Here is a 26,934-nt window from a genome sequence, read left to right as displayed (position 1 = left end):
TAACTGTACCATAAGCTTTATCTTCAGAGTTTGGTTCAGCTTCAAGGCAGGAATATAATTGGCACGCTGCAAATGGTGAACTAAAAGGAATTCATGATTCTGAACACTGGCACTGGACTGTAAAAATCTCACCAAACACTCCTAGAAAGAACAAAATAGATTTGTAAGCCACTAACTTATCCTGAGTTTCTGGATATAAGTTTATACTGATAAGTCATTACCTGTTCAGTGTCTGTGAATGGCAGCTTCAGTAAATCCTCCATTAAGCCCATTTCCTGACAGACTTCATATGTGTGCTTGAGCAACTCCTCTATATCCAACCTATTAGAATGCTGTCGCAGTAAACTCCAGGCTTCAACCATGCACCTGAAATCAATATTTATCAAAGTTTAGTTTTAGAAAAGCTATTTAAAATCTTCAAAACAAGTAATCCACCTGAAGAATCCCAAAGATACTTTGTATATGTAATTTAAAAGTACTTTAAAATTTTATAGAATACTAATCACTGCATAATGAAGTTGTCAACCAGAAGATAAGGCATCTCTAAAGACTTTATATTATAATAAAATGTTGAATATTTCATGTAATTTATTGAATACTGCACTGAAAGTAAAAAACAGAATTGTTCTATGGGTAGAGAATGGTTTTAAGCATATGAATTATTTACCCTCGTGATCACGTGGCTGACTGGGAGCTGCAGCTTGCTGTCACTGCTCAGCATCATTAGAGAGAATCACACCGCATATCATTAGCTCAGGAAAAGATCAAAATTCAAAATTTGAAGTATGGTTTCTACTTCATACAAGCATATTGCTTTGCACCATTTTAAAGTTGAAAAATTGCAAGTCAAACCATTTTAAGTCAGGGACCGTCTGTACCCAAGAGTTCAAGAAGACAAAAAACTAATGTGGTCTGCACAGTACTGAAAGATTAAAGCGAGGTCCTTAAGGAGGTGACACTCAGCATGAGAAGAGTGGAAAAGAAAATGAGCAAAGACCTACAGACAGAAACAGCATATTGTATTGATGGGAAAATAAAGGACTTAGCTTGGTAACAGACGATTTTGGCTGATCTACAGCAAGATCTGACTGGAGAACTTGGGTCAAATTAGACAGTTTTAGATAACATGTGGGGCTGCTGAAACATCCTTCTGTGGGCAATAAAGTGTTAAATGAAGCAGTGTTTCTCATGATATATTGTTAAGTAGAAATAAGCTTAAAACAGCATGAATGGGCTTCGCTGGTGGTGCAGTGGTTGAGAGTCCGCCTGCCGATGCAGGGGACACGGGTTTGTGCCCCGGTCCGGGAAGATCCCACATGCCGCGGAGCGGCTGGGCCCGTGAGCCATGGCCGCTGAGCCTGCACATCTGGAGCCTGTGCTCCGCAACGGGAGAGGCTGCTACAGTGAGAGGCCCGCGTACCGCAAAAAACAAACAAACAAACAAAAAACCAGCATGAATAACTATAATTTCTAAAAATTAATCAATAAACAAAGCCTATAAATGTTTATGTATTTATTTAGATAACAAAATGTCTTGAAAAATATACACTAAGATTAACAATGATTAATCTGACAGGTAGAATTTTTGGAAGGGCTGATAACTGTCAAGTCAGAAGTGGGGGTAGAATAAAAAATGGCAAGCAGATAGGAATAATTTTCTAAAAAAAAAAAATCATTCCTAATTTTAAGTGAATAATTTTGATTTTAATAGGCATCTTAATTAAAAAGCTTTAGCTATAGTTTTTATTGAAATAAAAACAAAAACTGAAAGAAGGACTTATAAATAAATAACTGACCCTCGTAAGAAACACAGAATGTGTGAACAAAGTTACAGCAATTAGTATTCATAATGAAAATGCATCTGAGGAAATTTTGGCAGCACTGTCCCAGACTCCCACTAGACACAAAGTTTCCTGGGGAAGCAAATCCCACTGCTGGCAGTTCAGGGCCCTGTTAACTTTATTGTTTGGGGATTAGAATATCTTAACGTATTCCACAGAACTTATAAAACTAACGACCCAAATAAGTAAAACATTTGTGGTGTATTCCCTAAAAATCTGCATCTGAAATTGCCTTCCACTTCTTCTTCTACCAGGACAGGCATGACAGTGTAGTTGTTATAACCTGAGTATCTAAGAGGACTAATTTTTTTCCTAAATCAAAAATCTGGGAATGTTAAAATGAGCACACCATTTTTGTAGAAAGAAAAATAGCTAATGAGGATGAATGAACACCTCACCATTAATTTTAATATAAAGAAATAGATGAAGTGGGTATAATAAAATCTTGGTATCTGTTGAATTCGATTTAGGATGGGTGTATGGAATAGTCATTGCACTATTCTACTTTTTGTGTATTCTGGAATCTTCTTACAAAATGCTTACACCAAAATAAATTTCAGATGTATCAAAAATTTAAATGATAAAACAAAAAACATAGAATGGTAATAGAAGCAGTGAGAGAATTAAATAATAATATTGAAGTGGAAAAGACACAAAAGTCATAAAAGTACTGGTCATTCTGACTTCATAAAATAGCTCTTTATGAAAAGATGCGTTCAATTATTATAGTGAGATCATATTAATATTACCATTTTCACCTACCAGATGGATAAAACTGACAGGTGACAATGGTAATATTAATATGATTAATTATTATTAGGGGGGTTAAACTGGCACGACATTCATGGAAGGCAACATGCCATTATCAAAATTTCAGTTGCAAATATCCTTTTACCCAGTAATTCCACTTCCAGGATTTTACCTTACAAAATAAATTTGCACTTGTGTAAAATGGGTGGTTACTCACACACAGCAGTGTTTAAAACAGTAAAACCACCTAAATGTTCACTAAGGGAAGCCAGTTAAAAAAATACCGGTACATCCACTCTTTATGCACTATTATGAAATGAATTCCAAACTAGCTTTAAAAGTATATTGCAGAATGATGTACAGTATGCTGTTTGTATTTTTTTAAAAAGGGAGAGGGGGTGAAAATGACATATATACACATTTGCTTAGTAGGTCCAAAACGGTTTAGGAAGGATACACTAGAAATTAACATTGTTTGGGTACTGGGAGGAAGCTTAGGGGGCTGGGAATTCACTGTGTATCCTTTTGTACCTTTAGAAAGAAGCATGTATTTATCTTACTATTCAGAAACAGAAAGAGCCATATTCTTGCCCCTCTTCCCCCAGCTCATGGATATATATTTTAAGTTTTCCACTTTAAAGTACGATATCTACCCCCAGTTGAGCAGACATACTAGTAGGAGTAAGATTAATTTATTTATGACTTATCAAATATTAATCTAGTAACAGTGAGCATACCTGAAAGCAAAAGACAAATGATAATGTTTTTTCCCAGTTTCTCCCCTAGCAGGAGAAGACACAGTTACCTCCAACTACAAGAAACTGATGCTCCATTTTGGGCCAACAAGTGCATAAATTTTAAAATAAGTTAAGTTTCAAATTCCCGCTCTCTCCTGCTTCCTATGGCAGAAAGGCATGATGCCAGGAAAAGCAGTAAGAAAATCACTTCAACCGATGAAAGGCTAAACTAGCATGTTGATAGTAAAAGTTATTTCAATAAGAAATGTATGGGGGTTCTTGGCGATACAGCAAGAAGAGAGCCTGAAAGAAGAGAGCCTGAAAAACACTCCTGTGACAAGCTCCAAAAACGCTAGATTGAATATAAACAATCTTTTGAAACGCGTCATGGAGATCACAATGAAAAAACAAATTCCAGAGAGGTAAACAAGCAACTACTGGTTTCCAGTGATTAGTATAAAAGTTAAAATATTTGGAAAAGATATATCATAAATAACAGAATATTGGTATAGCTACATTAACAATTACTCATGATGAAGGTTACTCTATAATAATAAAAGGTTAAAGTCGTTTAAAAAACCTCTTATGTATCTAATATTCGACATACAAAAAGTTAGCAGTATTATGAGGAATGAACACATCCTTCATTAGAGTAGGCAACTTGCTATCTATCTATCTATCCATCGCTGCATCGCATGGTGTGCAGGATCTTAGTTCCCCAACCAGGGATCAAACCCACGCCCCGCTGAAGTGGAAGTGCAGAGTCTTAACCAGTGAACCATCAGGGAACTCCCGCAAACCTTTCTTAATAATTAAGCAGACCACACACACACACACACACACACTCATCATTAAGGACATACAAGGATTAAAACCACACAATGAACAAACTTGATCTTTTAGACAAATACACTTGACATCTCACCTAATAAATGAGCAACACATTGACTACTTGTGAATACAAGTCTTAATAAATTTTAGAGGATGGGTACCACATTGATCACATTATGTAGTCACGATGCAATTAAGAGAAAAGAACAAGATAATTTTTAAACCCACATTTGTAAAGTGAAACTTCTAAATACCTGATAGGAAGAGAAAAAAATCATAATGAAAATTTAAAAATACTTAGAACAGAAAGATAACTAAAATTGTGGGATGATGCCACAGCAATAGACAGAACATTCAGATTTATGTTTTTATATTAGTAAAGATAAAGGGTTGAGAATGAAAAATCATCCAACTTGAGTTAAAAAGCACAACTTGAGTTAAAAAGCACTTCCCTGGGCTTCCCTGTTGGCACAGTGGTTGGGAGTCCGCCTGCCAATGCAGGGGACACAGGTTCGTGCCCCAGTCCGGAAAGATCCCACGTGCCACGGAGCGGCTGGGCCCGTGGGCCATGGCCGCTGAGCCTGCGCGTCCGGAGCCTGTGCTCCGCAACGGGAGAGGCAACAACAGTGAGAGGCCCGCGTACCGCAAAAAAAAAAAAAAAAAAAAAAAAAAAAAGAAGTGGTAGAGGCTAGAGTCAGGAGTCAGGCTGGAAAGTTAAATAAATGATGGCAGTGACGGTTAACTTTAAAAAAATTCAATCTACCACCATTTACTAATGACTTACTACCTGCAACTATAATAGTGCTTGCAAAATTTAACCCTCGAAATGTTGCAAGCTGGTCATTATTAACCCATGAGGAAACCTGGGCTCGGAAAGGATAACTTAACTGCTTTTGATCATATTTTAGAATGTAGCAGAATTCAGGTATAAATTCAGATCTATTTGCGTCCAAAGATTGTGCTCTTAACATCTTTGCTACCATCAGCAGCTATTACAGTATTGTTATTTTTTTAAAGATATAGATTAATAAATAATATCATCATTAATATAAATTCAAACAATAGCTGGAAAACCAAACAACACCTCACTTATCTAGCATGTGGTGAGTTTGGGGAGAGGGTTAGTATTCTGATAGTTGAAGTATCAAAATTTTTTCAGCTATTTTAACTATTGCTATGCAATCATGGCATATGGATGTTAGCAAGACCGCTGTGTAGCCTGACTTACTTTTAGTTCAAACTTCCCAAGCTTAGCTTTTTTCCATGTTTCAAGCACACTGTGGTTAATCATTCTGTTGGACTAGAGATGTAGGCATTTGGGGAAATTAGGTGATTATGTGCTAAACATGGGACATACCTCAGAACTTTGCTTTCTTGAATTAAGTCCCTAAAAATCAGCTTGTTTTCTTGTCATTTACTTCTTTCTAATAAAAGTGGAGGGCAGAATATGTATGTAGCTGCATGACCTCCTGAGCAATGAAACATGGCTGCCTTTCTGCACAAGTATCAGTTCAAAAACTAAAGCAGCCTCTTCCTACATTGTTTTCTTACTTTCAATAAAAACAACAAAAAAGGATGAAATCTTGCCATTTGGACAACACAGATGGATCTTGAGGGTATTATGCTAAGTCAGACAAATACCATATAACCTCACTTCAATGTGGAATCTATCAAAAACTCATGAAAAAAGAGATCAGATTTGTGGTTACCAGAGGAGGGGGGTGGGGAGTGGGTGAAATGGATGAAGTGTCAAAAGGTACAAACTTCCAGTTATAAAATAAGTAAGTCACGGAAAATAATACTGTATTGCATATTTAAAAGTTGCACATTTAAAAGTAAATCTTTAAAGTTCTCATCACAAGAGAAAAAATTCTATAACTATGTATGGTGACAGATATTAACTAGACCTATTGTGGTGATCATTTTATAATACATACAAATTCAAACCATTATGTTGTACACTTGAAACTAATATAATATTGTATGTCAACTATACCTCAACTTAAAAACAAAAACAAACAAAAAAAACCCCCACTGTTACTTATCTTAACAGTTGTCTTCTGCCTCTCTAACATTCGAGTCGTTCTCCAGTTATAGAACCAGTAATTATCTTAAACATTTACTGAATCTGAAAACATGCTATCTCACAAATGGCATTTTGAGTGGTCCTTTGTTTTCACTCCTGCACTTACTGTAAAGGACACTTAATAATGCTAGTGTTCTGGGGACTAGATAACTGAGGCTTTATTGTACTTGAGAAATAAGGTTTTGAAATTACACTATATAAAGTTTGTATTATTATAAACATTATTACATAATGTTTGCTATGGCTAAGGGAGAGGAAATGAGAATCTAGCAAAACAGAGAAACATACTCTGGATGAATCAAAGGACAACGGAATGAAAAAGAGGAAAAACCACCAACCTTTCAAAGTTTTTTTCCCTCAATGTTCCAACATCTGCTTTTCTGATGTAAAAGCATTAGTGTGCAAGTACCACCTCTTTAAAGTCACTTAAAAGTGAGAAGCTTACATGCAACTGAAAAAAATGTGCATGCTACTTGCCTACCAAGTACTAGAACTCTTAACCCATTTATTAAACATTTATCTCCTTTAGCTTCTTTAAATTTTTGTTCTTATATTCATTCTTAATTTATTCGGCTTAGTCAAATACTTTTGCTAACCAAAATTATTTCAACAAGTACTTCTTAGTTCATTACTTCTGAGGACACTGTAAGTTTCAATATGTCTAACGAGTCTATTATTAAACTGCAAATCTGTCTGAAACGGAAAGATTCAACCCTCTCTCCTCAGAAATACATCCTGTTTAACCAAAGAGAACAAAGAAAACAACTTTCAGAGTGCTGACACTGAAGTGCTGTATGGTTCATAAATGACAATTTGGGATGAGTAAAGTGACCAATTTTTAAAAATATAAAAAATGACCCAACCAAGTAAGATTGAAAAAAAAATACAAGTTGAAAAAAATAGTTACAATCTAAGAAATTTCAGTCCCAAACGAGTTTCCCAATTAACTAGGTATTAAGAAAACCCCAAAACCAGATTACTATATTTCCAATCATGCCATTTAACTTGTCATTTATTATACACATGACAAATATAATTATTATAGCAACAGTGTATTGCTATAATGCAACAAGAAAAATCAAAGAATTGCAACACCCAAGCAACCAAGACTAACAAAAATATCAGAGTACCATCACTGGAATATACCCTCAAAGAGCATAATTTATCAACTCAACATATTTCTGGCTGTTTTTCAGCATAATCAAACTTCAACTGTCCACGCAGGAGACTGTCAATATTGCCAGGTAGAAACAAATACAATTTTTAAACCTCAGTTTGATTTCCCCTTTTACTCAAGGTACTTCTTTTCTTCATCTTAGATAAAAGGTGCTTTACATTTTTCTTAATGATGAAAAGATGAATAACATAAGAATACTGTGTAATGCAACCAAATCAAAATATACATTGCTACTGTCTATTTCATCAATTCCACTTTATTAACACATGAACAAGAGTTTGACTGTACTTTCAAAATAGGTACTTACCTATTAAAGAGCAAAACAGTGAGGTGAAGGATAACATCACTACCACTGGACACTGTTGGCTTCATTGCTTGAATATATCTGAGGGCTTGTCTGTGCTCACCCTGACCCATGAAGGCTTCAATAATCTTTGAATGTTGCCATGACACAGGTTTTACAGTAGCTGGGTGAAACAGAAGATCCAAACCACTCTGCAAAAATGACATAAAAATTGGTAAATACAAATATAATGCTTTGCTTTTAGAAAAAAAAAAAAAGGCAACATACTAAACCTACATAAACCAAGATAAAACCAATTTAAATATATCTGAAAATATCTACTTTAATCTATGATATTGATATATTTTATTTTAGATAAAACCCTTATCAAAAGCCTCATACTTTTGAGACCTTTTTAAGCTAGTATATAGAATCTTTCCATCACCAGTTTCATACATCAATGCCAAATTCTGCCTTCTCTAGTTCACCCAATACACCAACCATATCTCTAACATACCAATCACTATATTTGCACTATTAGTAATTATTTATTTGTTTCCTTCCTTCCTTAGACAGTAAGGAACCTGGGGTTCTAAACTATTTTATCTTTGTACTGCACTAAGATGGTGCTTGGTGAAGGTACTGATTAAACTGAATCCTTAAATTACCTCTGGAAGTAGGTGTCATATCTTTAATATCAAATTTAAATCCAGTTATGTATTTTTTCTAAAATTCTAATAATTTACAAAAGCTTACATTATAAGTGAACTACAGACTTACCTCATAGTCATTATGATCTATCAGCCAAAACCCTTGAATAAGTTTAACCTGGCCCCAAGAAATGGCAAAGGCAGTGGGAAATGATTCAATGGAAGTATCCGTTTTGTTTGGAAAGGAATACATAATATCAAGTAGCAAATAAATAGTCTTTAAAAAAGAGGATTAAGGACAATAAACAAAAAGAAAAACTCCTACGTATATATTTGCAATAGGTAGCAACAGAAGATATCAGAAAAAAGGCTTAAGACACTTCTTTAGGTGTTCAGAAAGCCATTATGGATGTCCAGCTACAGAAGTATAGTTTTATTAAACACGGGTACAGCCAATCGCACAACCGACTTCATTCATTCTCAATAGCAAGTACCACCACAAAGGAGATGATCTAAAGCATACTTTCTTCATGAAGTTAGTAGCTTGGCAAATTTAAGAAAGCTATACACGAAATTCCAGTTATCCAGCAAAACCTGGCAGCCTTTAAGCAAACACATCACTTATGTTATAAATTATTAATAAAACTACACATTTTGACTAAGAAACTGACATTAAGTACAAATATCTTATTTAAGAGACCACAAGGCTCAAACACAATGCCTAAGTAATTTAAGCTAACTTATAATGCATTCATATTCAGCACATGAATTAACCTCAGAGAATGACCACTTGCTAGCAATGTTTTAGAGCAGATGTCCTTAACTTTCTTTGGGAGTGTCTTGGACACATTTGAGAGTCTGATAAAAGCCATGAACCCTATCCCTAGGAAAATAAACTTAAAACAAAATTTTGCATAGATTCAAGGTTAACCATAGACCATCTGAACCCAACCAACAGGTCCTGGATTAAGAATCTTTCCTTTAAGACAAATCCAAATGTGAAACTGAGATTGGATGAGATGCATAAGGTTCCCACTAGTCTGACACTGAATGATTTTGGTAATACATGAATTATTTGATAAAATTTTAAAGGATACAACAGAATGCTTGCTTGCTTCGGTAACGTTGTCTAGTAGGTATATGTCAAGTAATGCCTATTAAAAAAAAATTTAGTGCATTGTATATATTCGTCCATCTATGCTCCTTGCTTTCCCAAGCCCGTGCCAGGTATGAAAAATCCCGCCCAACTTTGGAGACTAAAAAATGTTATCATGTTATTGCAAACCTACATGTAGACTAGTAGGAGGATATTTTCCTGTGCCTCCTTCATCCCGTTTCCACAACTTCTCTACTCGATCTCCTAACTGAGAAACCATTCCATCAATCATCAAGCAATCAGGGTTCCACTTCCCTCTGCAATAAGGACAACATTAAGGATATTTAGCATTAGTGTTAAATTATTATTATCAAAACAAAAAGCACCAAACTCTTAAAAGTAATGATCTCAACTATCAAAGGCAGAAGAGATTCAAGGACAGGATCCCATCATGAGAAATCCAGACATCAAGGAAAGTTAGTCAGATAAACCCTGAAGAAGCTTCAAGTTTGGTCATCAGCAAGTCAGTCAGTGAAGGTCAGATTCCAGGGAAGAATGTGGTCTAGCCAGCAAAATGCCTGAGGCTTACTTTTTACCATCTTGAGACTACCAAAGAGCATGGCAGCTCAGTATAAAGAAAATAATACTGTAGTTCAATGTCAATATTTTCAGTTTCATCACTTGGACTAGTCTTTTAACCTCATTAATTCCCTGATAATATATATTACTGAGCAACTACAAAGGGGTAAGCAGATATGGACCTTGTCTGTTTCCTCATCTAAGATTAATAACAGCAGGAGCAGTTACTAATTATTGAATGAAATTTTCTTAGGAGTAAGGCACTGTAAGAGGTACCTTGCATATAATATTTTATTTCATCTTTATATTAACTTTATAATTTATGTGACAAATACGATTAGAAAGCTTAGCCAACCTGCTCAAGGACATACACTTTGGAAATAACAGATCTAGAAATTTTCAATATGCCTAATAAATCTCCCAAGCCAATGCTCACTATCATAGATCAGTTACTCTGAAGTACTGGATCTCCCAACTTGCCATGCGCAGCCTTATACAGATTTCCAAGTGAGTCTGACACAACAAACCCAGAACCAAGGTTTGTGAATCACTGCTCTAAAGGTTCTAAGCTGCTCTACAATTCTGTCATTCCAACCTGTAGAAGAAGGCTATTTATAATCCCAAGGTAGACCCAAGGCTCTAAACACTCCTCTTTTTTCTTCTATTACTTCTATATATTTATTTCAAAGGAACCAACTACATATGTATTTAAAGGGAAGGGGGGAGTATGTATTTAAAGAAAAGAGAAATAAAGGAAATAAAGAAAAAAGTGGTTGAAGTGCTGAAATGCAAATGGTAATGGAAAAATAATGTAAAATAACTAACATGATATATATTTTATGCTTTAATAAACAGTTGCTTCTAGTCTTTTTCTGTGTAAGAATTCTCAGGAAAAATACATGCTTAAATTATAGAATCTCCTCCAATAAATCAATCATGTGGTAAATAGTTTTATTTAGGAAATAATAAATAGTTATTCTCAAGTTCTAAAATAAAGGTGTAACCATTAGGTCAAGGCAAACATTACAACTAAAATAGTAATGCTGGTGACAAATTCATATACTTTACTGAGAATTCCACCCATTTAATCGTTTTATAACATGATGAATTCTGTTCTGAGAAAGCTTTAACTTCTTACACAAGTAACTTCCAAAATAGTTTTTGAAGGTTCTGGATGTACTATACCTTGATGAACGCTCACACTTCTGTCGACGACTGGTGTAGTAGTTCTGAATTACAGGGTAGTTGTAGCATAACCTTGACAACTGCACAGCATCATCTAGATGTTTTTTAAGAGTTAGAAGAAAAGCTAGTAATATTTCCAAAATATCCCCCAAATACTTAAAGTTACATACAATGATATTTTACTGTAATTTTGTAATGTTGTTCAATTTGCAGGCTTCTTAAAGTAATAAAAGAACACTGCACACCTTTATTAATAGATGCACAAATGAGAAAACTGAGTCTCCCATAAAAGTCTTGTAACAAAAGGAAGCTGGCTTAAAACCATGGAAAAGCTATTCTAGAAAATGATTTTACTCCCTTAGGCACAAATGATAATTTAAAAGCAAGCAAGTTCAAGTAAAACTCTAAGAGAATTATGAAAGAATAAGATCAACAGTAAGTATGCACAATGGCAGAAGCACTTCTAAGTCTGTGTATCCTGGAAATGCGAGAAGTTGGATACTTTTGTTCTAAACAAATATAGTAAGTCAAATTCTCTAATTCTTGGTATTAGATGAGTTATTAGATAAAGAGAGTATTTAACTGATGGCTAATAATACTGGTTAATAACCATATTAAAAGAACACTTAAGAGACAAAGATGGACAAATTAGATTATAAAATTCATAGTTCTATGGATCTAAATTATAGCCAGTGATATCATTGAACCCATCTTCAGAAGCCATGTTTCAGCAAATATTCTTTCCTTTTAACCCAATAAACATGTATGGAACACATGTGTATCAGGCATGGGATGAAGCACTGAAGGTACAAAGTAGGGAAGAATGTAAGAAAAGAAGAATACAAGAAAACATAAGTGAGGTGGTATAAGAAAGGAATCCTACAACAGAACAACAAAATTATAAAGATTTAAGAATGTTCCAATGTTAATATTTATAGATTAGGTAAATATTTTACCTAAGCCCTCTGGTAAAAGCCCAGAATGAGAGAACCAAAGAACCACTTGTGCATATTGACAGATGAGCTGGGTAACCATATACTTATTGCTTAAATCCATAAGACCTGCAAAGAGTTAAAATCTGTTGTTAGCTTTCAATTTATCAACCACAAATGAAAAATCAAGGCACTCAATAGTTTTCAAAAAAAGTAATTAATTACTTGGTGATTTTAAGCAATATGTATGTATTTTTAAACAAACTTAGCTTGAACAAATAATCTCCAAAATGCTAAACTAACTCATTGACTAAAATAGACACTTTAGGTACGTATGCTTCTATATTAGCTATACTTCCATTTATCTAATTTCAGTAGTCAGATTTTTACATTAAAACAAACTAGTACAGTATCATCATACAGGTTGTTCAAACCAGGCCTTTAGACGAAACTAGCTATTTTGTTTAAATGGCAAAACAGAGGAGAAAAATTACAATGACCAACTCTATGAACAAAAACTTACATATAATTAAAAAATCTGAAATTCTACCATTAGTACACTATCTTAACAATCCTTAATCCCCAAATTTCCCAACCTTATTTAATCATCAGCTCATGGCACATCTAATAACATTCTGTAGCTTTTCATTAAAAAAAAAAAAAAAAAAAAAAATCCCAGCATTTGAGAAATGATGGCCTGTTTGCCCAGTAATCCATCTAATACATAGGAAATGTATTCTTTCTTGAAGTCAAGAAGTAAAAGTCAATGAAACACTCATTTATATAAGACAAATAGCACACCTCTCTCGGTGATCTCTTGGGCCTCAGCTGCAAAACAGCTTAAGACTATATTAAGGTTGCTAAGAAGTAAATGGCACTGCTGGAGAGACTGTATAGTTTGTGGATCGATGAAACGACACGAACCATCAAATAATGGCGCACCTTTCAAGGACAAAATGTAAGATTAGTTTTGACACAGTACATCTGAATTAACTAAAGTCACAAATGCAAAACATATCAAATTCCTATTAACCAGAGAATTATTCTATATGAGATCTACAAAGACAAGCTTCAAATGACAAATACCCTCAAGGAATCTAGAAAGGCAGATACAAATACAAATTTTTATTTTTTAAAAATGTAGAATGAGACTTCCCTGGTGGCGCAGTGGTTAAGAATCCGCCTGCCAATGCACGGGACAGGGTTCGAGCCCTGGTCCGGGAAGATCCCACATGCCACGGAGCAACTAAGCCCGTGTGCCGCAACTGAGCCTGCGCTGTAAAGCCCGCAAGCCACAACTACTGAAGCCCGCAAGCCACAACTACTGAAGGCCACACGCCTAGAGCCCGTGCTCCACAAGAGAAGCCACTGCAACAAGAAGCCCGCGCACTGCAACAAAGAGTAGCCCCCACTCGCCACAACTAGAGAAGGTCCGTGCGCAACGACGAAGACCCACTGCAGCCAAAAAATAATAATAATTAAAAATAATAATAAAATAAAAATGTAGAATGAGGTAAGCAATAGGTGAGCACAGAGGAAAGTGATATAGATTCAACTTCAGATTTACTAGAAATCAGTTATATTCATTAAATGCTTCTCCTTCAAATAAATCTTTTATATCAGACCTTTTACGTATTATGTTGTTTTGTGATTATTATTTGATAAGAACTCTTTCTTTCAGCGCCAGTCTTCAAAAGTGAGACAATGAAATTAAGACTCAGATAGAGACCTATTACAATATAATTGCATGCTTTCTACAATGAATGCACTGTAGACTCGGTTGTCCTCTCATTTCAAACTCAAGGTTGAGTTTACAAATGCACTTTTGGGAGAAGCTATTTTAGCAGCTATTGGTTACATTGTTTTAGATAAGATTTAATTACATTAATAATTATGTGTGATTTGACCAGAAAACAAATACCTTAATTCTGAATACTTCCTCAAATCATTTGCTTTACTTCCAATACATTTAAAAAACTATTATACTTTGTATTTTAATTATTCTTAGTTAAAAAAAAAATAATAACAGTAATAAAGCTCAAAGCAGTAATAATAATGGCTGAGCTACCAAGTTCAACCCTGAAACACCACATTATGCTCAAAGCATAATAAAAGCATACAATTTATGAACTGAGTCGAATATTTTTTTTTGGCCAAGCCACATGGCTTGGGGGATCTTAGTTCCCTGACCAGGGATCAAACTCAGGCCCCCACAGTGAAAGCACTGAGTCCTAACCACTGGACCACCAGGGAATTCCCAAGTTGAATTTTTTTTTACATAACTTATGTAATCAGCCCTGAAAACATTTTCCTCTCAAAAAAATATTTTTTTCACCCTGATTCTGAATTATCAGGTGTTCCACACTTCAAATGTACAATGATTACTGAAATATTTAAAATTACTTATTTCATGTTTACAATTTCATTTAAGTACACCCTAAAAATACTATACAGAACTCCATGTACTCCTATCAAATTTTGTTGGTTTAAAAATCCTCTACTAAGAATAACTTTTTAAATAAGTCCAATTTGTTCATTCATCATGACATAATAATACTAATAAATACATATATACTTCTAAATAAACTTAAATTTTACTTTCATGTACAGGGCAATCATATATTTACCTTTAACATTATTTTTGCACTTGTTGGGCATAATGGGCTAATATTCACAGAATACAAGAAAACTCAAAGTGTACAATTCACTAATAAACAAGACTAGATAATGACTAATGACATCTGTTAGTAGAAGACAGGTGATTGAGTTTTTGCCCTGCTATTTAGCTTCATAAATATTTTAAATGGAAAATGAATAAAGCTCAGAAGTTAACTGGCATATTCTCTTTACTCCATCATTAACATATTTTATAAATAAATGTCTAAGATCAAAAGATAATTAAGCTATAATTCTGAAACTTCCTATTGTGGACATACCTAACATGCTGCCAATTTAAATGATCTGCTGAATTTAAGAAGAGTCCATCTCAAATTATCCATGATGATTGCAAAGGATTACATGAATAAGTAATATGAAGTTGACATTTTTCAATGTGGGATATTTTTATTGTTTTATTAAAGCTAACACATGCTCATTTAAAAAATAAACAAAAAAAAATAAACTATCTGTTGAAAAACCCTGTCACGCTAATGTAAAAAGAAAGAAGTTTCCTTCTGGGACTTCTTTAAAGAGTTTGCAACTTCAAAATGATTAAAAATTATTATTGCTATATACTCAAAACATAACCCAAGATTAGTTTTTTAATATACTACTTACATAGTCTGTCAAATTCCTCTTTTGTGAGAACCGCTTTATTCCATGTCCATTCAAGAACAAAGCGCAAATTAGCAGCAGAATTTGGTTGTTCTTATTTGTAAATATGAAAGGGAAAAATAGAGAATGATTATTAATTACAAAAAAAAAATTAGAAACTTTTCAGTGGAGAAACCTGACAGAAACCACCCTAACCAAGTGAGCGCCCTTAACATCAACATTAATGGAGACAAACTGGTAACATGTACCTTCAGGGTATCACTTCAGGGAGCACATCAATTTACATAACACTGCTGTAAAACTGTAAAATGTGAATCTAATCATGAGGAAAGATCAACAAACACAAACTGATAGGCAGGCTACAAAATAATACTGCCCATATTCTTTAAAAATGTAACTTTCTTCAAAGACAATGGCTTAAGAATTATACAAGATTAAGAGAGATTTAAAAAGACCTGAAAACTAAATACAAAATACATTCTGGATTGGATTCTGAATTCCCCCTCCCTAAAAATGTTACAAAGGACATTAGGACAATTAGTGAGATTCCAATAAGGTCTACAGATTAGACATCAGCATGCATCAATATTAGTTTTCTTGATTTTTATAACTAAAAAGTGTTTTTTTAAGTGAATATTCTTGTTCTTAGAAGGAATATATCTAAGTATTTCAGTAAAGAAGCATGATGCCTTCAACTTATTCTCAAATGGTCAGAACAAAAACAATGTGTGTGTGTGAAGTGTGTGTTTATAAAGAGAGTAATACACACAACTTGAATGAATCCCCAGAAAACTTTTGAGTGAAAAAGAGCCAATCCTAAAAGATTAGGTACTGTAGGATTCCATTTATGAACATTTTTGAAATGACAGAATTACAGAAATAGACAATAAATGAATGGGTGCCAGGCATTAGGAATGGGGTGGCGGCCGGGGGTAGTAGGCATGGCTATGAAAGGGCAACAAGAGAGGTCCTGGGTGTGATATAATATTAGAGACTTGCCAGATCTTATCATTCATGGGGGTAAAGGTACACTGTAAATGTCTTACAACTGCACATGAACCTACAATTATCTCAAAATAAAGTTTAACTTAACCCCCCGCAAAACAGTGAATTGATAGTTTTAAAAATACAAAAGTAGTTTTTAATTGTTAAAAATCATAATCTTACCTTCTGTTATCCACCTTTTGATACATCCAGTCAAAAGTCCCAGAGAACTTGTCTGGATTGCTGCTGACAATATAGCTTCTAACTGTTCTTCCTAAATGATGTGTTAAAAAAAAAAAGAAAGAAAAGAAAGGATATGTGATCAGAGACAGAGGCAGCAAATTCTAGTTCAGAACACAAATTTTAAAAGGATTAAAAATCATTATGATTCACTAGGATGGCTATACACAAGGTAAGAAGCATTGGTGACGGTGCAGAAAATCCTCATACACTGCTGGTGCGAATGTAAAATGGGACAGCCAGTTTGGTCTGGTAGTTCCTCAAAATCTTAAACAGAGAGTTACCAAATGACCCAGCAATTCCACACCTAGGTACACACGCAAGAGATATAAAAACACATGTCCACACAAAAAGTGTACATGAAGCAGCATTATTCATAATAGCCAAAAATGAGAATAACCAAAATGCCCTTCAACTGAAGAACGGATAAATAAAATGTAGTATATCGTACAGTGGAATATTACACAGTCAGAAAATGGGATGAAGTACTGATACATGCTCCAACATGAATGAACCTTGAAAAACACTGTGCCAAGTCAAAGAAGTCAGTCACAAAAGGCCATATATTATTTGATTCCATTTGTATGAAATGTCTAGTACAAGTAAATCTATAGACGGAGAGTAGATTAATAGTTACCAAAGGCTAGGAGAGAGAAGGGAGGAAAAGGAATTGACTGCTAATGGGTATGGGGTTTGGGGGAAGATGATAAAAATGCTCTAAAATTTAATGTTGTGATAGTTGTACAACTCCATAAATATACTAAAAACCACTGAACTGAATGGTATATGAATTAAATCTCAACACTATTTTTTAAAAAAGCATTATACATCTCATTTAAGAATCTATGAATTTCATTCACTACAGCAGCAAAGACTTTTTAAAAAAGGAATCATATGAATAAATAGATAAGTTAAACAGGAAGAGGGAGCTACAATATGATAAAAATTCTCCAAAACTAAAAATAGCATGATTCTAAATGGAGATTCATCAGAACAATTTACATTAAAATCAGGGACAAAACAAGGATGTCTGCTAGTACAATTATTTTTCTATGGTTTGTAGAGGTTCTACCAAATGCCATGAGAAAATAAAGTAATAAACAAAAATGGGGGGGGGGGCGCGCGGAAAGCCTATATTTGCTGATGGTTGCATACCTTGAAAATCTAAGATATTCTAATTTAGTTAAGTGGATACCAAATGAATATACAAAAATCAACTCCATCTAGAAATGAACATAGGGAAAATGGTCTACTCATAAAAATACTACAAAACACTTAGGGATAAAAATAGAAAGAAACCCACTAGAAAATAATCATAAACTCTTACTGATAGATGTAAAACAAACCCTAAATAATTGGAAAGATATACCATTTATACCTAGATGATTATAAAAATGCCAATTCGCCCCCAAATTAACATGTGAATATAATAAAATTCCCAAAAGATTTCCAACAGAAGCACTGGATAAAGCCATCTTATAATTAATAAAAAAGAACTGCCTATGAACTTTCAAAAATTATAGATTAAAAAGAGACTGCATTACCAAATATCAAAGCAGTATATTAAAATGGTATAGAAATAGGTAACCAGATTTATGAAACAAGATAAAAACCTGGAAATAGAACCCAGTAGATATGGACATATAATATCAGATAAAGGTGGTATTTCAGTAGCATGATAAAAGGATATTATGGGTCCTGTTTCACAAATGATATAGCACAGCTGGACTAACCATCTGGCAAAAAGAAAAATGTACCTTTACCTTATATGACACACAAAAATGAATTATAGCCTTAAATGTTAAAGAAACATTTAGGTGTTAGGAAAATTTTTTTAAGCCAGAGCTATAAAATGCATTTGACTCTAAAAATATTATTTTGAATGTGGTAAGAGATACCATAAAACAGTGAAGAGCAAATGATGGGGGAAATATGTGTAAGATTTACAACAGGATAAATACCTACATATTTTAATAAAGAATTTCTATAAAGACAACCCAATAAGAAAAAAGGTAAAACCTACAAATACGTAATCAACAGAAGAACAAATCCTGACAACAATATATGAAATTACATATATATCATCCTTTTCACGTATATGGAGGGATAAAGAGATACAGGAAAGTATACATATCAAAAAGTCCATATACCATACATACAACTAACAAATAATTACCAAGTGGATACTGATCGAACTATGGCCCAAGTCTAGATTGAGAATACTTCCCAGAAGCCCTGTCTCCTCCTACCTGATCAAAAGCAAATCCCACTCACTCCTGCCATCCCCCCTGGTAACCACTCCCCAGCCTTTTGTAGCAATCACTTCTTTTTTTTTTTTGGCTGCACTGGGTCTTCGTTGCTGTGCGTGGGCATTCTCTAGTTGCGGCGAGCGGGGGCTACTCTTCATTGCGGTGCATGGGCCTCTCATCACGGTGGCTTCTCCTGTTGCAGAGCATGGGCTCTAGGCAGGTGGGCTTCAGCAGTTGTGGCACTCGGGCTCTAGAGCGCAGCCTCAGTAGTTGTGGCACACAGGCTTAGTTGCCCAGTGGCATGTGGGATCTTCCCAGACCAGGGCTCAAACCCGCGTGCCCTGCATTGGCAGGCGGATTCTTAACCACTGAGCCACCAGGGAAACCCTAGGAATCTTTTTTTTTTTTTTTTTAACATCTTTATTGGGGTATAATTGCTTTACAATGGTGTGTTAGTTTCTGCTTTACAACAAAGTGAATCAGTTATACATATACCTATGTTCCCATATGTCTTCCCTCTTGCGTCTGTCTCCCTCCCACCCTCCCTATTCCACCCCTCCAGGCTGTCACAAAGCACGGAGCCAATATCCCTGTGCCATGCGGCTGCTTCCCATTAGCTATCTACCTTACGTTTGTTAGTGTGTATATGTCCATGACTCTCTCTCGCCCTGTCACAGCTCACCCTTCCCCCTCCCCATATCCTCAAGTCCATTCTCCAGTAGGTCTGCATCTTTATTCCTGTCTTACCCCTAGGTTCTTCATGACATTTTTTTTTCTTAAATTCCATATATATGTGTTAGCATACGGTATTTGTCTTTTTCTTTCTGACCTACTTCACTTTGTATGACAGACTCTAGGTCTATCCACCTCATTACAAATAGCTCAATTTCGTTTCTTTTTATGGCTGAGTAATATTCCATTGTATATATGTGCCACATCTTCTTTATCCATTTGTCCGATGATGGGCGGTTGTTTCCATCTCTGGGCTATTGTAAATAGAGCTGCAATGAACATTTTGGTACATGACTCTTTTTGAATTTTGGTTTTCTCAGGGTATATGCCCAGTAGTGGGATTGCTGGGTATATGGTAGTTCTATTTGTAGTTTTTTAAGGAACCTCCATACTGTTCTCCATAGTGGCTGAACCAATTCACATTCCCACCAGCAGTGCAAGAGTGTTGCTTTTCTTTTTGTTTTACCTCTGTGTACGCATCACTAACCAATTCAGCTCAATTTGGTCTATTCTAGGAATAAAGTTTTAAAGAAGATACATGGAAAAAGTCAACAAAATGCCAATATTTGCATACTTCCATATACTTTAGTCAATTTTCTCAATTCAAATTATTCATGTATTATCTATATAAGTGGAAAAAACAACAAGGGTTGGATTAACAGATTCAAAATAATCACAGAAAACATTAAATGCTGTTTCATTAACATGGTTGAGTTACAGGTAATTTTTTTCTAGTTTCATTTTTCTTTTTAAAACTTAGATATCATTGCTTTAACTAAACTTGATAATGTATAATGGCAGCGGGGGTGGGGAGGAATCAGTATTAATTCCCTAAAGTAAAAAAATTAAATAGAGCACTTAAAGTGCCCGACTCCTTAAGGATGATAAACAGTTCCCACACAATACTAATTTGGAGCCTTTGGCAGGGAAGGATAGTCAGTTTCATTTCCTGACCAAAGGGCCCTATGAGCAGGGCCACCAGGGCAAAATTTACCTGAGGTCTTTTAATAAATCTAATTCAGAGCTGCATAAAGCCATTTTGAATCTTGTGTTTTCAATTTTGTTTTCTTGGAGGGGAGGGGAATGGAAGCCCGCTAGCTTAAATGCAAATGCACAGCCCACAGATTATCCAGGGACCATCAGACAGAAGAGATTTCTTCTACACAACATATTAACAATTCTGCTAGAACATGCACCAAACAGATGGGCTAAAAAGATCATGCTACTCGCAATGAACAAAAGAAGATTATGAACAAAACTATTTCAAAACCTCGAGCATCTAGAAAAGAAAGTGGACCTGTTGTAGAAACTGTTCAGGTTCCATTACTAAAGTGAGCAAAATTTGTTGGACCAGGTGGATATCAATTAAAAATAACTTCAGGCTGAAACAGGAGTAACTATTAGTCAGGTGGATGAAGAAACATTTTCTGTATTTGTACCAACATCCAGTGCTATGCATGAAGCAAGAGACTTCATTCCCGAAATCTGCGAAGATGATCAAGAGCAGCAGTTAGAAACGGGAGCAGTGTACACCGCCACAATAACTGAAATCAGAGACACCGAGTAATGGTTAAACTATATCCAAATATGACTGCAGCACTGCTTCATAACACACAACATGATCAACGGAAGATTAAACATCCCACTGCTTTAGGATTAGAAGTTGGCCAAGAAATTCAGATGAAATATTTTGGACGTGATCCAGCTGATGGAAGAATGAGGCTTTCTCGTAAAGTGCTCCAGTCTCCAAACACGCTTCTCTTAAAAAAAAAAAAAATCCTTGTTATTTGTTTCTAAAAATGGAACATCACACCACAGCCTTTATTTCCTACCCCTACATCATCACTGGGTCTCACTAAAACGATGGTAAAGAGTCAAAAAAGGTATAAATCAACAAGGACAAAGAAAAGAGAAGGGAAGGCATCATGGGATAAGACAGCTCAACAAAATTTTTGAAAAGCAGTACTAAGCAGAGGAAAGGTGACTGACTTAGCAGTGTGAAGGAAACCACGTCCTAGAGTCCCCACAGAGGGGAACTATAGATGAGAATAGAGCCAGTTTGGCTCTCAGAATCCTATCAGGTTAAGTTCTTGGAGAATCCAGGTACAGAGGAAAGTGCGTGAAAGAGTGATCAAACATGGGACTGAATACAGGCAACAGGTTCAAACTTAGTATCTAGAACAGACAGTCCCCACCCTTCTGTTACCCTGCAGCAAAGAACTGTGGAGCCAGCCTGACAGATCTCTGGAGACACTGAATAGTCCCAGAAAAAAAATCTGCGTTTCTCAACTAAAATGGTGCATATCCAATCTATCTTCCTAAAGTAAAAGATACCTCTGGATGAACTCTATCCACACAAAACACACAAAAGACAGTTTATAATCTGTTACTGACTCACTTAACATATGAAAAGATAACTAAGAACCACCAAACATTTAAGGATAGCCACCAGATCAGAAAGACTACAATAATAAAAATAACTCCAGAGAAAATTGAGATAATTCATGGAACTAAATAAAACCTGAAACATACATAGCTAGGAGAAGATATTTCATCCATAAAATAGAACAGAATACTATGAAAAAAGGATGATCAAAGAGTAAGAGCTCACAGAAATTTTAAATTGGGGCTAAATTTTTAAAATCTAAAAGAAAGAAAGGAAGATGAAGAAATCTCCCAGAAAATAAAATCAGAGGCAAATGAGACAAACAGTTGGAAAGCAAAGATAAGTTAACCTAAGATCAACTCAGACAGTCAACATTTGTCTAATGGGGTTCTACAGAGAGCAAAAACAAACTGAAAAGAAAAAATTAAGGTTGTGTGAATGACAGGCTAGGCAAGGGTTTTTGGGTTTTTATTAAGGCCATCTGGAAACTCCAGGAAAAAACAAAAGTTATATAAGAAAATGTTTATGTAGATATCCACAGTCAGTTCCTCATCCACAATACAACCAACTGCAGACAGAAAACATTCAGGGGAAAAAAATTCCAGAAAGTTCCAAAAAACAAAACTTGAATTTGTCATGTGCCAGCAACTACTTATATAGCATGTACGCTGTACTAAGTACTTTAATCTAGAGATGATTTAAAGTACCTGGGTGGGTGTGCATAGGTTACATGCATATACTATGCCATTTTACATAAGGTACTAGAGCATCCTTGAAATCTGGTATCTGTGGGGGTCCAGGAACCAATCCCTTGTGGATACAGAGGGACAACTGTACATGACTGCACAGTGAATATTTGCTCAGTACGGTAATATAAAAGGAGAGGGGGAAGAGAAAGAAAAAAAAAATCCCCTGGTAATAGTATTGAAAATTTCTCTTATTTCTATGAAATTAGGCATTAAATTCCAACTGCAGGTGTTAAATCACCAGCAGCAATATTTACATTTCGTCTGATATTTAAAAGGCTCTTTCCCTAACAATTCATTATGTTACATACCTGCAATTATTTAAATAACTTAATTCCAACACTACTTGAGGGGAAAGTTAATAAAACATTTTCTCCTTCTCCACAGGAAAATGACCTGGGATTGGTTTACTTTCTTTAAGCACATTTTACTAGCAAACATCAAGTTAAAATAAATGTGAATTATAAGTTATCACCAGGCAACACTGCTTAAGAATGTCATCTGACTGGTAAAATGTATTGGGACTATAAAAACTGTGAGTGGATTTTACAATATTTTTATTTATATATCCATTAGGAAATTAAGATTTTGGCTTCCACGACTAAGTCTGACTCCCATAACTGTCTTGTGTTTTACAGGAACTTGGAATCTTCACTAAGAGGCTTTCACAAGACACTTGTTTCTATAGAGCAGTGGTTCTCAAACCATCACAAATCACCTCAAGGGCTTATTAAAATACGGACTGCTGGGCTCTACTCTTGGAGTTTCTGATTCAGTAGCTCTAGGGCAGGAACCAAGAACTTGCATTTCTAACGAGTTCCCAGGGAAGCTGATATTCGGAACCCTAATTTGTGGCTATAGACTGTGAGATTCACCTAAGTCAAGATGGTTTCCACACATGTGGTCTCATTCTCTTGCACCTAAGCTGTTCTCTCTGGGGGCTAGAAAATGGCCCCTCGACTGTTATAATGACTTCTACTCATGACATGCCTGATGCAGCCATGATGTGTTTCCTAGCCTATAGACCTGGTGGCAAGTTAGGCCTATTGGGTCCTACAAGTATGAATTTCAAGCCAAACCCAAGAACCACAGCTACTGACTTGCAGAGTTGGCATTATACTACTTAATCTACTTTTTTAGAAATTATCTAATAGATTTTTGTTATAATAGAAAGCTAATAACATGTGATCCAAAAGAAACAACAGAGTTAAAAATCTCTCACCTGACTTAAACTGGAAGGTTGAATATCAATAAGTCTTGGTGAGAGAAGGCCAGCCGCAAGACATCGATTGTAACTATCAGGAATGACTTCATTGAGAGATGGTCCTGATTTCTTTAAAAAAGTCAAAGTCTATAATAGATTGATTAATATCAGTCACTATTCAATTCAAATAATCAAATTTAAGAATAACTAATAAACTCATCACCCTACTTTACACTTAACATTTTGAATAAAACTAAAAGGCACTGAATGAAAATTGTGGAAGACTACATTTCTGTACTTCTTGCAGGGAAAAGTGCTTATAGGTTCTTGAGGTAACCAATGCTTGCTAGTTACAAATAATACTACTGATAAGGGTATTTTAAGTTGTTTATATGTAAGGTAACCCTGTTACCTTCTATAAAGCTGACAGACTTGGTAACAGATCTTAACAAACTTAATACACAAAAGAAAAATCTTGCAGTTTATTCCTCTTGGCCTAATGTGAAAGAGATCTGATATGAAGTATAAATATGGCATTCATCCACATCTAGCTGATTATCATTTAAAGGGTCTGCCACTTTGTGTTTTCCTGGAAAAGTATTTTCAACATACAGTCATAACCCACTCTGGGCCAGTCACTGTGCCACTGTGCTAGGTACTTTCTTTGCATTACTTCATTTATCAACATACAGTCATAACCCACTCTGGGCCAGTCACTGTGCCACTGTGCTAGGTATCTTCTTTGCATTACTTCATTTACCCATAAGCTTTCTGAGAAGGAAGAGAATTAAGAGGATGGATAAAAAGGGATGCAGTAAAGCACTGCTTTACTTTTGCCTGGGGTTCAGGAGCTAACATCCATATAAAGCTGCTAAAAACATTCCAATACCTTAGAACCTAGAAGGTTGCCGTCAGTAACTGATGCTACTAGCGGCTAATCTCATAAACCTAGCAGAAGCTACCTTTTAAGACGAAACAATAGTTTATATAAATAACACTAAGTAAAGTTTAAATCCATGATCTGACTTCAGTTCAAGAAGAAACACTCTGTCCAAATTGTCATTTGTTACCTACCTCCTTCTGAAAACCACTACAAGTTATATGAACAACTCCTGAGTTTAACAAACAAGTGGCATCTAAAAAAAAAAAAAAAAGATTAAAAAAAAATCCACTTACATATTATATTTGGGATGGTTTTAATACAATAAAATTTATCCTAATAACAGATTCTTAGGCAAGGTATGGAATTACTACATACAATAAAATTTTAAGTAATTTGTCCAGGTATTTCTATCCTAACAAGATACCAAACCTTATCACAAGTGCACTTAATATGAAATAGTTAATACCTTTTCTAGCAAATTCAAAATAGTGATAATTTCTCTATAAAACATATAAACACTAAACTTCTTGTGTGCATATATCAAGTTAACTTCCTAACTTATCCATATATTAACTAATAACAATGAGAAATGAACAATACACTATACACACATATACACACAACACAAATACAAACACATACTCTTGCATGTTATTTTTCTCAAAAGGTAATGTTAAAGAAATACATACCAAAGTTGTAAGTACTTGGGTTAAAAAACTGCTCAGGAGGTGGATATGAAGGAGGAACTCCTCGACTTAAACTTCTCTCATGTACTAATATATCCAAGATGTAATGTGAAGAAGTCCTACTTACAACAGAATCCAGTGACCACAATGCAAAATAAGAGCAATCATGTAGATATTCTCCTGATCTAAAAGAAAATTTTACACATTAGGTCAATGAACTGCTACACATAAAATTCCTATATATGTATATATAAATAAATACATACACATATACGTAGAGAGAGAGAGAAAAATCATACCTTAACGAATCTGGCATTTGTGCATGATACCAACGATTTATGTCGAAAAGCCCCAAATATATAGAAGGCTTTCCCTGTCCATATATATTCACCTGCCAAGTAAAGACTGAAACACTGGTATCAGGAGACAAAGCTAAAAGAAAAGAAGATAATCTTTAAAAATAGAATAAATAATCTCAAAATAAATCCCCCAAATAAAATTAGAGCAAGACTTTCTCATAAATTAAGAGGCTTAATTCATATTTGATTTGATTTGTCAAGACACATTTCTATCATTTATTCTATAAGAAGAGATTCATTCAATTGTATGTTGACTGTTTTTCTATTTCAAGACCTTATTAAAAAGTACTCATTGGCAACTTTGAGGTATTGTAGGTAGAAAAGTAGAAAACGATTTGAATGAAAATTCTCCCATGAATATGTCACTGCTACCAGAGAATATCAATACTTAAAATGGATGCCTTTAGTCTTTAGGGCTTAATTCTTTAGAAGAATTCTAGTTGAGAAGGATTGATCCAGCTATATGGTAACGCGTGGGGTGGGGGGACATAAGTACCTGGATGGTGGCTGGCCTAGAAGGATAGGAACAAAGTTAAGAGATCAATAGAAGGAAAGAGGAAAGTAAAAATCTGAGGCACAACTAACAGGGAATATAAAAAAGAAGATGTGAGTGGGGAATAAGAGACAGGGTTTGATAAGTTCTGTTTTGACATGTTTAGTTGGATGTGAAGAATGGATCACAAATATAGATGCGGGGACTAGGACAGAGGCCATCTCTGGAATGAATGAGCTAACCATGAGAATGAATTCCAATAAGAACAAACAAAATCAGGGCCCCACTGAACATTCCCAGAACTAAATAAAACTATCCCATTATCACATTCAATCCTCACAACCGACCCTTTGCAGAAGGTATAAATGTATTATTCCACTCACAGGTAAGGAAACAAGAGGCTCAGTCACAAATGTTAAATAATTTATGAAAGGTTACAACTAGTGACAGAGCTGGGACTTGAATCCATGTTGGTTGGATTCTAAGATCTATGCAATTTTCACTATGCCAGGATGTTTACCAGGAAGAAGGAATGACACTAAAGTAGACAAA

General features: G+C 35.0%; 1 protein-coding gene across 5 annotated transcripts in view; it reads right to left on the bottom strand.

The window, feature by feature from the left end:
• AHCTF1 (AT-hook containing transcription factor 1) overlaps window positions 1–26,934 on the bottom strand; it is an 83,085-nt gene that overhangs the window by 27,083 nt on the left and 29,068 nt on the right. For 4 of the 5 annotated variants that reach the window (XM_004326107.4, XM_019920470.3, XM_019920471.3 and 1 more), the window contains exons 9-23: window positions 25,830–25,962; window positions 25,534–25,715; window positions 25,036–25,097; window positions 23,980–24,108; window positions 16,588–16,678; window positions 15,424–15,513; window positions 12,949–13,089; window positions 12,172–12,276; window positions 11,216–11,309; window positions 9,645–9,768; window positions 9,453–9,509; window positions 8,486–8,632; window positions 7,730–7,917; window positions 222–366; window positions 10–141 (exon numbers count right to left, since the gene is read on the bottom strand). In XM_004326107.4, coding sequence (XP_004326155.2) covers window positions 10–141; window positions 222–366; window positions 7,730–7,917; window positions 8,486–8,632; window positions 9,453–9,509; window positions 9,645–9,768; window positions 11,216–11,309; window positions 12,172–12,276; window positions 12,949–13,089; window positions 15,424–15,513; window positions 16,588–16,678; window positions 23,980–24,108; window positions 25,036–25,097; window positions 25,534–25,715; window positions 25,830–25,962 — 1,820 coding nt within the window. The remainder of the gene's footprint in view (window positions 1–9; window positions 142–221; window positions 367–7,729; window positions 7,918–8,485; window positions 8,633–9,452; window positions 9,510–9,644; window positions 9,769–11,215; window positions 11,310–12,171; window positions 12,277–12,948; window positions 13,090–15,423; window positions 15,514–16,587; window positions 16,679–23,979; window positions 24,109–25,035; window positions 25,098–25,533; window positions 25,716–25,829; window positions 25,963–26,934) is intronic. The other variant, XM_073801237.1, reaches the window with a different exon arrangement.

This window comes from Tursiops truncatus, chromosome 1, assembly GCF_011762595.2.
Source record: "Tursiops truncatus isolate mTurTru1 chromosome 1, mTurTru1.mat.Y, whole genome shotgun sequence".
Lineage (NCBI taxonomy): Eukaryota > Metazoa > Chordata > Mammalia > Artiodactyla > Delphinidae > Tursiops > Tursiops truncatus.
Note: the sequence above shows the minus strand (reverse complement) of the source record. Positions and strands in the feature narration are given on the sequence as shown.